This window comes from Cryptomeria japonica, chromosome 2, assembly GCF_030272615.1.
Source record: "Cryptomeria japonica chromosome 2, Sugi_1.0, whole genome shotgun sequence".
NCBI classification, from domain to species: Eukaryota; Viridiplantae; Streptophyta; class Pinopsida; order Cupressales; family Cupressaceae; genus Cryptomeria; species Cryptomeria japonica.
In genome coordinates this window covers 116,153,807-116,166,587 of record NC_081406.1, presented here as the reverse complement: position 1 = coordinate 116,166,587, position 12,781 = coordinate 116,153,807, and the positions used below count along the sequence as shown (strand labels likewise).

Below are 12,781 nucleotides of genomic sequence, written 5' to 3'. Positions count from 1 at the left end.
TCAACTTCTTGAATTCTCTATACTCTCAGGTCCCAGTGAATACTTCACATTTGGCACTCTGTTTACATGCTTAAGACAACTTGCTCCACAACTTCTCTATATAGCACCTAGATTGCAACTTACTCATACACACACTCCACCATAGATCTTGGTGCAAGACTACCTCACATTTAGTGCTAAATGTCTGTACACTTAGAAATATTTCTCTGTAATAAATCAAGACTCCCCCCACAAATATTGGTGTAAGACTACTTCACATTCAATATTCTATCTACACACTAGATGAGGGTTACTTCATCCAATATTCATGCATAGCATTACAAATAAATTGCAAGAATACAAATAATTAATTTTTTATTACTTGAATGTAATGAAACACAAATATTGAAAAACTTCAATGCTTAGCCTCATGGGGTTTACCAATCCTACAAGCTCAAACTACTACTCGACTCTCAAATGAAAGATAATTCTTTTCAACTTTGAATGATCCACTCAGCTTTGAATGATTCACTCAACTTTGGACGATCCACTCAACTCTAGACGGTGAAACAACTAGCCCAAGCCTCAATTTATACTACTTTTGGTTCATCTTAGAAATCCCATGCCCCTCTCGATGAACAACACATGGACACCAAGTAATACAACACATAGCCAATAGGAGACTCTTCAACTTTCCCAAAAGGGTATCTAAGGTGGTGCCCCTTGAATTTTACAAAGTGGGTGTCTAAAGAGGTGACTTTTCCCATTCTTTTTGTAACTGGTCACTCATACATGTGGAATCTTGATTCTTCCTTTTATCCAAATCTATCCTAGATGGGGATTTTCTTGATTTTACATTAGAAATAATAAAAATATATGTCAACTCATAAAAATTACATTTGGCTTTAGACATAGACCACAAATATAAAATAATTTCAATCCCTTGTGTCCTCCTAGACACATTCCTAGGTACATGGAGACCTAGAGTAGATTGCATTTAATTTTATTCCCCCTAACCTTAACATAATTAAATACACATTTTTTTTTATAATGCAAGATTCCTCTTACACCCTTGGATGCTCCTGCTTTGGAAAAGGAGCACATGCAAGAAAAAAAATGATCATAGATCCTTTGCTATGAATAACATTCAAAATAAAAATGATCTCTAGCAATTTACAAATGAAGTGCAACAAATTGACATTTGCCTCAGATTTACTTTGATCATGTGAGATTTAGCAGGGATCATTAAGAAAAATGGAAACAAGAAAAAAAAAAAAAAAATGCAAAGAAAATGAAGAACATGATGTATTGAGATTACGAAAATGTGTAGGAAGGGGTATATATATAGGAAAAGTATCTTACATACCCCCACTTACCTTGTCACATAAGCAAGATGACACCTAGACAACCACCTATGTAACTAAGGAGGATTGACACACCGATAAAAACATGCTTCAATGCTCTATACACATGAAATAGTGATTGGCTAACCAATATTAAATTATTTCAATTCCTTAACCTTCCCTAGAATTGGGCATGACCTTTTTTTCTTGTAAGATGAACCATTAATTTAAATTACAATGATGAGAATTCAATGTGGCTTCAACAATGAAATGACTTAGGACCAATACTTAAATAGGTAACTTTACATTTGGCATGAAGTTCAAATCTTTTAGTGTACACAGTTGATTAAAGCCCTCTTTTTAATAAGAACACATTAGAACATATACTAAAGAAATGATAATATAAATTAGAAGCATAAGAATGTTCATGACACTCACAAGATACTCTAATTAGAATTTGAAGGCTTCATGAAGATTGTGTGGTACATATTAAAATGAAGAGTTATAGCTTTGTGTGTGCAACCAAAAGATTGTGAATAAAAAAAAATTTATAATTTAAGAATTTTTTTTTTTACGTCCATGTCACCCATGTTCCCTTTTGCATGCCCTAGATGTTCATATGTGTACCCTAAATTCCTATTGAGAGCTTGAATCATTTTCCTTTTAGTCCATCCTCTTTTTATAAGTACATCTTGATCCCTTTTGAGTGTTGGAGGTGAATTAATGTTTGTGGAAAGCCAAGCATTTGGTAGGAAATGTGGATTTGAATGTAAGGGACATGAGTGTGCCTGGTCTTGTTTGGAGAATAGTAGTGTGACACATTGGCATCCTCGATGAAAAAATGGTTAGTAAGAGAACAAGGTGTTAGTGGTCTTGTGTTGATGTAGAACATGGATTTAAGATAAATTGTGTCTCAAAGTAATGAAAACCATTAAAAGTCTACTTACTAAATTAAGTTGCTACATCAACTATGAAATAAAAAAGAGAAAATTACCACCAACAAAAATTAAATGACTTGTGAACAAAAACTATCTATCTAAAACTTAAGCTCACACTTATTCCCCTCTAAATAATACACATACTAAAATATTAAAAATTAAAAATCTTTTGAAATTTGAAATTTATCATTTTCCCTTTAAAACAAATAAAAAATAAATAAATACCTATATATTTAATTCTACTTAATTTTTTTAATAAAAATATGATTTTATTAACAAGATTAATAGATTCCAATTACACTAATCCAACAACTCACACAACTATTCGAATTGCACTAATGCAACAACTTACATAACTTGTAAAATTGCATCAAGCCAAGTCAGAGAAAATAAATATAGTATAAATCTTGTGATTTAAAAAACTTTATAATCCTCATAACCAAAGAGTGGTCCTAACTAAATAAACAAGGGATGCATTGCATGATGTTCCTGTCGATGGTTAGTTAGTTGTAGTGGAGGGAAGGTGTGTAGGGTGAGATGGTAAAGATGCACCAGTAGCAAATGTTGTAAAGGAAATATATTATCTTTTTTAAAATTTAATTTTAAATAAAAAAGGCAAGATTTTTGAAATCTCGAATTGAAAATTAAGTCCTGAGAAGTATTTATTCTATCAAAGTTATCTGACAATTCTGAAAATCAAACACAGATGTATTTAATGTATTTAAAGTATTAAGAAAAGAGTAAAAAGTCATGATAAACTGAGTTTTAATTTTATACAGTATTTAAAAACGATAGAGCAATATTAAAGGGTAATTTGTATGAAGGAAACAAGAAAAATATTAAAACATCATTTCCATATCATATATGCTTAGTCAATAGAGAGCATTCCTATGCGATTTGGAATTGGAACAGAGGATATATCAGTGCTCATAATTTAAGCTGGTGCAAGAGAATTTATTCTTCAATGAAGAAGGAATACAATAAATCTGATTCATAATAAAAGCATTTGGTGATTACAGAGTGTGTACATAGTATGCTTCATTGCTATAGAACATTATTTTGTGATTTGTGAACTCCATAATTGTTTGCTCCATTGTTAAGGTAACAGATAAAATCTTAAAGAAATGGAATCATACTATTTGTTTTTTTAACATTTTGAAAACTTGAAATACTCAGTATTTACAGATTTTTACTAGAATGGACCGATAAAAGCTATTGGAGGAACATGTTGAAAACATTATATAGTGAACTAGTAAGTAGCCAATAATCTAAACTAAACCCATTAATAAGAGGCACAGAGACAATTTTGGTTGTTGGAGCTGTCTCTGTCTTTATGTCGAAGTTTGCATTTGCTCTGTTCGATAGAAGAGTTGGGATGAAGTGGTAATCAACAAGAACCTGGAAAAGAGAATGAAGTTAGATGATATGAGTAGCTCTATTTATTGAAAATATGTAAAGAACTTGATAGGGGAAGAGAAATAAAATGTGAGTTTCATTTGAGAAGTACTTATCCTTTATGAATCCAGAAATAAAAACTTACCTGAGTCTGATTGTGGTTTTGTGTTGTACTGCTGAGGTTTGTACAATATGATTCTTCTGTGATGAAGCTTTCATAATCCAAAGCAAGTAGAGGGAGAAGAGGGTTAAGTGCCTTTGGATTCTATAATTGTTCTTTTCTGCATAAATGAAAAAACAGAAATGATTAGCATATTAGGAAGAGACGTAGCACAATAGTTTTTGTTCTTTGAGAAAGACAGTATAACCAATTTATCATTTACTAAATAATGAATGCAAATAACTAGAAGTCTTTTAATCTAAAATTTCAAATGTTAATTTGTAATAGTTAATGTCTTCAGCATGGATCTTTATCTGTGTTTTAAAATGGAGCTTAATATTACTGTGAAGCGCACCAAATAGCTGTTCCATTATTTTTATTTGGCAATTTATGTACTTCTGAAAGAAAAACTCCTTGCATTTTGACTTTGAATACATAACTAGCTTTAATACTTCAACCTTAAGACATATATGACTCAAGTCAGTCTCTGTTCAAATTAGAAGACCTGCAATAAAACAGAAGCTTTAACATTTCTGAAATCATCAAATGTAACATTTGATTTTGTCAATTCTTCTGAAAGAGAGTGCAATTGCATGATCCAACTCTTCAGTTTCTTCCTTTGATGATGGACCATCCTGGATAATAATCCAAATATAGTAAGCAAGAGAATTTGTATCGAATTTTAATTATAAACTTTCCTTTCTATTGAAGCACTAAAGCTATAGCTATGTGAGAAAAAAGCTAAATAGGAGTCTCAATGGAATTTGTCTGTTTCTCAACCTCACAAGAAATCTATCTGAAAGAAATCACTGGTGATGAATAAAAGAAACAATGATATGAGAGGATTGAAGCTATTTTAATTATAATGGACACTGCCAAGTATATTACCATGGGGTTTCGAGGCAAATGCGAAATATGATCATCACCTCCAAACCCTTCAGGACAGCGCCCTTCTGATGACTTGTGAGATGAAGCCTTGAAAAGCTTTTAAAGCCACTTCATCATTCATGATTTTTTATAAGCATATGCCGGTACAAATTGCCCTGCATGTTTCAAGCAAAATCAGCTAAAGTAGAGAAAAAAAAATTGCATTGCTGATCTAAATAGACTCTACATTTGTAATCGATACATTCACGACCATATCCATTGAAAATTGCCCTGCTCTTCCTAAACATCTTGAATGGATTTACATAGGATTGGTAATTATCTTAGATAGTGCAACATTTTCAATGATTTAATAAAAAGATTGTGCCAGCATCCTACACACTTGCGCCAAACTGGGATATTTGGAATAGGGCATGAGAATTAATAAAACAATAATTGAAAGTGGAATTTTGTTGGATGTTGTTATTGGCAATGCTCTGGTAGGCATGTACGCAAGGTGTGGAAGCATACAGAATGAGCGTGAACTGTTTGACAAAATACTTCAACGAAGTGTCATCTCATGAAATGCTACTATTGTGAGATTGCACAGAATGGGCTTTTGAGGTTGCATGGCCACATGAGCAGAAGACAACCAAAAATTTATCCCTCTTTACATTATTTACACCTGAGATAACCCTAAATTTATCCCTCTTTCTATACCCTAGCATAAATTATTTTCAAGAATGCCAATGGAGATTTATATGAGACTAGACGAATTCCAAATAATATAAATCTTTACTTGGACAACAGAAAAATAAACCGCAGAAACGAATGCCAAAATTAACACTCAAACAGGAGAACGATTCAACAAAGGGAACAATGTAAATACCTGTTAGGGTGTGAATTTTGTTTGACTGCTCGTGTACTCAATAATTTACTATGTAGTATTTATAGGAAATTTGGGCGGTGGTAGAATGCGGTGAAAGATAGGAGGCATTGCAGAAGTTAATCAGTTCCAAAAATTTCTCAAACAAGCACTAGTGGTACAATGTTTATCCTTGATTTTCAATAGAAAGGCATTTTTATTGTTGTCACAGCTGCAAGTTTACAAAAGGATAATTACAAAAAAACCTCAATACCAAACTTCAACAGATTTTTTCTCTGAGCCCAAAAAAATCCGTTTTCTGTTTGCCGTAAAAATGTTTTTGCAAAACATTTGTTACCTAATTAGCGTTGTTGCAAAGAATGAGGAAACCCTAGTTCAGCGTCTTCAGAAGCTGTTTGTATCATCATATTTGAACGGTGGCGCCAAAGCCGCACAAAACATGGGCAAGGCTTTTATTTAGGGTTTCCCAAACCCCACAGAAAAACATATCCTCTTCATTTTATTAGCGCTCATTGATTTGACTGTTATTTTAATGCTAAAAATATGAGGCAAAGAAGTGTAATGATCTGTAATGTAAAGAACGCCATTACAAAACGCAGAACCCCTAATATTGATAGCAAAACTTGAACTGGGTATGTACAATTTTTGGTCTTAACACTAGCTTCTGTATTTTTACACAGGAAACCCTAAAAGAATGAATACACAGGGTGTCCAGAAAGGCAAATGCTTAATTAAGCATTAAACAAACAAAATTTACCTTTAACCAAATTCACAGAGGAATTAAAAATATAACTGTTGAAAGTGATAGTAAAAAAACCCTAAGATATGTTGTGCAGGTGTTGATAATTCTAAACTTCCTAGAGAGACAAATTACTGTAGAATTCTCTCAGAAATGCTCTATATGCCTCAAACCAACGAGAACGTTCCAAAGCACAGAGACAATGTAGAACGAAAACTGAATTTTTCAATTGAAGTTGCAAAGTAATATTTACACGTGTGTAAATGACATTAAGAAGTAATTAATAGAATAATAATTACATTGCACAGAAGATAACTCTACCCTGTCCGAACAGAATTAATGTGCAGGGAAATATCTTATCTGCATAATACATTGTTTGCAGATAATTAAATTCTGTATCGGAATGTATTAGTAACCTGCCTATGGGTAGGAACTAATAAAGGGCTAACATTAAAGTCCTTATAGAGGATAATTATCATACATTAAAACAGCATAGTCGCTGAGGTCGAATACTTTCCGTCGTGTGATATCCCTCTTTTGTTCTCACTCCTTGCTACAATGCCAACGACCAGAATGAAGGGTTTGAAAGAGATTTTCTCGTTTACACAGAAGACTCTTCACTTGAATGTAGTGAAGGTGCAGCCCTAATTGATGAATTGAGAGGCATGGGAGGATTGCTTACATCATCACCATTTCCTTCCAACATTTGAACCACTCTGCTCATGCTCGGTCGATCTCTTGAATTGTACTGAATGCACCACAATCCTCCTTTTGCCAGTCTTATTGCTTTCTCCTTCTCTTCACATTCTATTTCTGCGTTACCACTTCCTCTCAACGTCCTCTCCAACTGCCCAGTCTCCATCAATTTGAATGCCCACTCTGGAAAATACAATTGACTGGACCGGCTTACCTGCACTTCGACATTGTTTCTTCCTCCAACCACCTCCAATAATACCATTCCAAAACTGTAAACATCTGATTTGTCCGTTACAGCTCCCAAATTTCTATTCCACACCTCTGGAGCAGCATATCCTGGCGTTCCTCTTGCGGCTGTCATTGATATATGATCCTCTTTCTTCCCACAGAGTTTAGCCAAACCAAAATCAGCTACCTTTGGTGTGAACTCTTCATCCAGTAATATGTTGTGGGGTTTTATGTCGAAATGAATGATACGGTTGTCACAATCTTGGTGTAAATAGGCAATTCCACGAGCTGAACCCAAGGCAATTGAATACAGCTTTGCCCGATTTAGGATTTGTTTCTTCTCTTTTCCTGAAAATATAAACTGTTCTAGAGATCCATTAGCCATGTACTCATACACCAATGCGTTTCTGTGTTCTTCATAGTAATATCCCATGAGGCGAACCAAATGAACATGATGGATCCTTCCGATGGTTGCTATTTCATTCATGAAATGACTCTCACAGCGCCTTGACTGGTCAAGCATTTTAACGGCCACCAGATCGCCAGTTGATAGCCTTCCTTTATATACCACACCAAAACCTCCTTCCCCCACTCTATGTGCAAATTTATTGGTGATCTTCATAAGCTGAGAATATGAATATCTACATGGAATTTGATGAACATAATCTTGCAGGAATTTCTCCACGTTGGAAAGATCGGGTTTCTTAGAGGAATTGGGTAAACACCTTTTCCGATTAAGGAACAGAAGTAATGCTCCCATCAGTAACAATGCAGTGGTTCCAATGACCACACCTGAACAAAAGGCTCAAGTTAAAAGACTTATATTCGCATCAATGAAAGACAAAGGCAAAGAAAATAGAGAGATGATAGGAGTTCCAGTCCTTGAATTGTCCATAGCGCCTCAATCCATAAAATTCAGCAAATATAATGAATAATTGTTACCAATCGAAATGCTCACGTCATCTCAAAGATCCTCTATCGATAAAATTCACCAAAATTAGTAGTGATTCTATTCCTAGGGATGCTCACCTAGAATAATAGACATGGCTTGGGATTTGCCTGCAACGCCATATACACAAGTCTTGTAAGTGACCTGATATGGTAGGTTCTAGCCTTTTTCATCTTATAAAGCAATATTTTTCTTCGTAAATTAATTAGAAAGAGAATCGAGTTCGGGATCTTACCAGCGGAGCATTTGTTTCGACAGCCAGTGTCTGTGCAGTTACAACAAAAGTGCATCGAGTCGGTGTAATAGGAACACAACCCTTTTTCTAAGAGGCAATCCATGCAGTTTCCGCTAATATTCCATTGTATTTGGAACCCTTCATGTAGAATTTCTTCCCGTACAGGAGTTTCTACGCTCTCGACAGGGAGTTTAACTTGTGATTTACATAGAGCATCCAAAGTCAAGCTCGACCGCGGCTTCGAAATATAGAACCAACTTCCGTTACATGGTAACGGAGACGCTATATCCTTGAAGTTAACCTCTGTTTCATTGCATTGTTCCCATAGAGTTAAATTCTTGTATTGCTTGGTAACATGAAATTGAGTGCTAGTCCAGATTTGTGCTATATATATACTGGACGATGGGTTGCATTTAGGCCCCAGCAGATTCCCGTCAATGAGTGTCAGATTATAGTCGTAACTCCCCTGCAACAGGTTTTCTGGATGAAGTATGTAGTATTGGTAGCCACCGATGTTAATTAGAGGCATATTCGCTTGATGATCACACTCCAGCTGAAGCGCAGGGTCACCGCAGCCGCTTTTCTTCTCTCTGAAAGGATGTTGAAAAACATAGTCCCCGCATATAAATTCTGGACAAGGTCGAGATGAAGTCGCGAGGTATGATATTGATATTGTGAAGACGAGAAAAAGGAAGTGGGAGTGACATAGAGCGAGTACACTGCAATGCTTAGAATGGTGTGGGTGAAGACATCGCCGTTCCACTGGAAGAAAAGAGAAGTAGAAATGAATAAAAGAGGGGAACATGAATGGCAGCTTAATAACAGAGAAAGATATGCGAGGGAAGGCCGAGAGGAGGACCTGAGGGTAACAAAATTACCGTAGTCAATACGCTAATTTGACTTGTCCCCATTATCCCAAACTCCCAATCAAAATTTATGAAGAGAAATTTAACACCGACTTAAATTTCCATACGACTTTTGGTTCTTTCTCTCTGCTCCTTCGTATCGACCACTCCATTAAATTCCACGCGGTTTCTTTCGACGGAATTCTGGGAACCGTTCCTAAGGACGTTCAAAGTTTATTCTTTGTTTTTAAGATATGTTAGTCTACATAAGCGTAGGGTAAATAAATAATCAATTAAGATCATTAGCTAATTTTATAATCAATAATTTGGAATTATAATGTTATTAAAATTAGTATGAATGTTTATTTAGATTTCTCTAATAAACATTGAAAGATTTTTTTAACATATTCATGTCATTATATTTATGTCTTTTTGTCATTGTAAAATGTTTCTTGACATTAAAAATATTTAAATTTAAAAAATAAAATTATTGATATTTAATTTGATAAAGATTTCTGTAATATATGATGTCAATTGACTTATGTAGTTATCAATGTTTTGAAAACAATTATTCAAACGTCTTAGTGTAATTAATTTATTTTTTTGATATTTTTTATTTATTTTTAATGTAGGTTTGAATTATGTTTGTGTATCTAAACTTTACAAATAGACATAATCTTTACAAAAAACGACACTAAGATTAGATGTTAGTCTTGTTGTTTGCAATCTATGTTGATAGAAACTACTTAAGAATTTGTTAGGCAAGGTATGTTCTCTTTTGGTCAAATTGGTGATCAAATGCTTTGGTACAAACTAGCATACATATATTTGAAAAAGAAGATTTTATGTATGGACACTTTCAATCCTCGTGCTATCATTGTACTACACCTTTTGGCATAATCAAAGATAACAAGCAAATAACATTGTGATGCTTAGTACCTTGATGAAAGCCGATGATGCAATAATAATGGTATATGATGCTTCTTTAATGATGATGCGAATTGGAATATATAAGCTTGTGGATGGATTGATATAAATTGGAGTTTATCATTTTATACAACATGATAGTAAACAATTTAACAACTTTCATGTGTTTGTTGATCTAAAGAAATATGATTAAAATGTTGGACCCTAGGATCATAATTACCTCCAAGGGATTCCCATGTAAAGCTATACCTTCTCATGTGCATGCATATTAGAGGCATATTAGAGGTTTTCACATAACCAAAATGTGACCTGATATTTTCCTTTAGTATTGGGAGAAAGGGATTAATGTGATAGATAGGTTTTGAGGATTCTGACAAATGTGTAGAAAAGGGTGGAGTGCTTATAAGAGACATTTCAAATCTTCTACAGATCACTTTGTATAGGTCAATAAAAGGAAACATCATTCACTATGCAGGTGTTGTTGGAGGATAATAAAATTATTTTACTATATCATAGAATTTTGTTGAGAGATGTCTACTTAATCTTAACTCTAATATAATAACAAAGAAAGAAAATGATGTGGTTCATTACAATCCTACCCAAAATTAAATGAATTATTAGATACCTTTTGAAAATGTTAGGACAAAACTATCCAAATAGATCATCACATATTTCTAAAATGATTCTATTTTAATTTCAAGTGTTCCTAAATCACCAGTTCAATTCATATCCTTTTGGTTGGAGTGTGAAGTATGGTTAACCACCAATATTATTTTAAGGCATATTCACTTGAAGATCGTAGAAAAGATGAAGCGTAGGGCCACCGTAGCCATTGTTTTCTCCTAAAAAACATAGACCCTACATTTTTAGTTTGGACAAGCTCGAGATGAAAAAGTGAGGCATGATATTAGGGCAGGTCCCCATGCGACTGCTTAGCTTATTTTGGCTCAGAGTTGCTGCTCAAATTTTTTAGCAGCAATTTGTGGAGCTGATGGCCCCATGAAAGTTAAATTTTGCTTCTTATAAAAACAAACAGTTTGTATTTTTAATATAATCTTTAATAATAACAAAATTTCACATAAATTTTAGAGAAAAAAAAACGGAAGCATGAAAAGAGTGAAAAAAAATTGTGAAGCCACTTGTCATTCTTCTCAATAAGTAGCTCCTGCTTATTTTCAGCCCCCTTTTTTTCAAAGCTTATTTTTAAGTTTTAAGCAATTGCTGCTCTAGGAAAATAGAAAAAGATTCTAATTTATCCTTTCCACTTAATTAAAAATTTCTATGGGAACATTCTAATTGCTTAATTTTAAGCAAATTTAACATTTAAGTGACAACATGACGACATGAGATTAGTATAATAAAGATAAGAAATAAGAAATGCACATGGTATACAGGGGCTAGATGAAAATGCTGAGAATGACATAAAGAGGTAGTCCAATTTTCATCTAATTAACAACTAGAAATACTGAGAATGGTATAGATGAAGGGTTGGCCTTCCATTTTCATCTTCATTCATTATAAGAGTAAGAAGAAAAGAGTAGTAGAAATGAAGTAAAGAGGAAAGATGAATGCCAGCTTAATAGCAGAGAAAGACATGCAAGAGAAGGGGGGAGAAAGACCAGGTGTAAGCGGAGTCAATACGCCAATTTGACTCCTTTCATGAAGACAAATTTTACACGTATTTCCCACCGACTTTAATTTTCTCATTTTGCCATATTCACATGTACTAGTTAGTAATAAAATTCGACGCCGTTTCTTTGAACTATGAGAATCATGCATGACCACACAAAACATTTGAATTCCGCGAAAGGGTTCATTAGGAAGTTTCAAAGCTATGATAAACTAGCAATTGGAACCGTATATGTTGAATAGGCACAAACTCATCACACTAAAATTTTGTTTTCGAGAGAATTTTCTCATGGTTACATTTTTAATTATATATAAAAATTTAAATTAAAAAAAATAAAATTATTTTTTAAAAACATTTTTGAGATGGTCTTTTTTTGTTTGGATAAGAATATATAAATATTGTTTTTTATGAGTGCATATTTTCGAAATGAGAATGTAAGGGATATTCATAGATATCACAATCTTCAAACTCTTGATAATGTTGTTAAGGTATATTCTTGATGATTTGTGTTTTTCTTGATAATGTTTTCAATTAATATCGTTACTCTATTCATATTTACATCCTAGATGTTTTATGGTTGTTAATGTCCAAGCCATTTTTAAAGGGATTTGTCAATAGCTACTTGGTGTGATTAGGGCAATTGAAATCAATTGCAGTTCTTGTTTATTCCATGCATATACCATATAACATTCAAACTTTACAATAATAACAAGAGATGGATTGAAAGTGACTTGCTTTCAATTTTATAAATAAAAGCAATCACTTTGCTAAACACAATAATAAATAATTTAATTAAAAAATATATAATAAAAATTTCTCTTTTTGGTGTTGCATTATGCTGGGTTTGTTTTTTCTTGTGGTTCTTAGCTTCCCTTATGTCACTTCATGTCCAAGTTGGCATAAGAAAACTCTTTTCTCTCTCGCATTTATTGTTATATTTTTTAGGCTATCCTTTATATGGCCTCAA

At 33.5% G+C, this 12,781-nt stretch overlaps 1 protein-coding gene across 4 annotated transcripts; it reads right to left on the bottom strand.

The window, feature by feature from the left end:
- Positions 1-4,703: 4,703 nt before the first annotated feature.
- LOC131049897 (LEAF RUST 10 DISEASE-RESISTANCE LOCUS RECEPTOR-LIKE PROTEIN KINASE-like 2.2) lies at positions 4,704-9,314 on the bottom strand. 4 transcript variants are annotated; one of them, XR_009106816.2, is made up of 5 exons: positions 8,413-9,313; positions 8,258-8,287; positions 5,903-8,020; positions 5,569-5,776; positions 4,704-4,858 (listed from the first exon to the last, which is right to left on the bottom strand). XR_009106816.2 is itself a non-coding variant. In XM_057983977.2 (4 exons), exons 1-4 carry the CDS (start codon positions 9,215-9,217, stop codon positions 4,817-4,819), a joined length of 1,911 nt encoding a protein of 636 aa, XP_057839960.2. In that variant the 5' UTR covers positions 9,218-9,314; the 3' UTR covers positions 4,704-4,816. The 4 variants fall into 4 exon arrangements, 1 of the variants encoding a protein (XP_057839960.2); XR_009371483.1 differs by having other exon boundaries at positions 5,569-8,020; XR_009106817.2 differs by lacking the exon at positions 5,569-5,776 and having other exon boundaries at positions 6,786-8,020.
- Between the last annotated feature and the right edge of the window lie 3,467 nt (positions 9,315-12,781).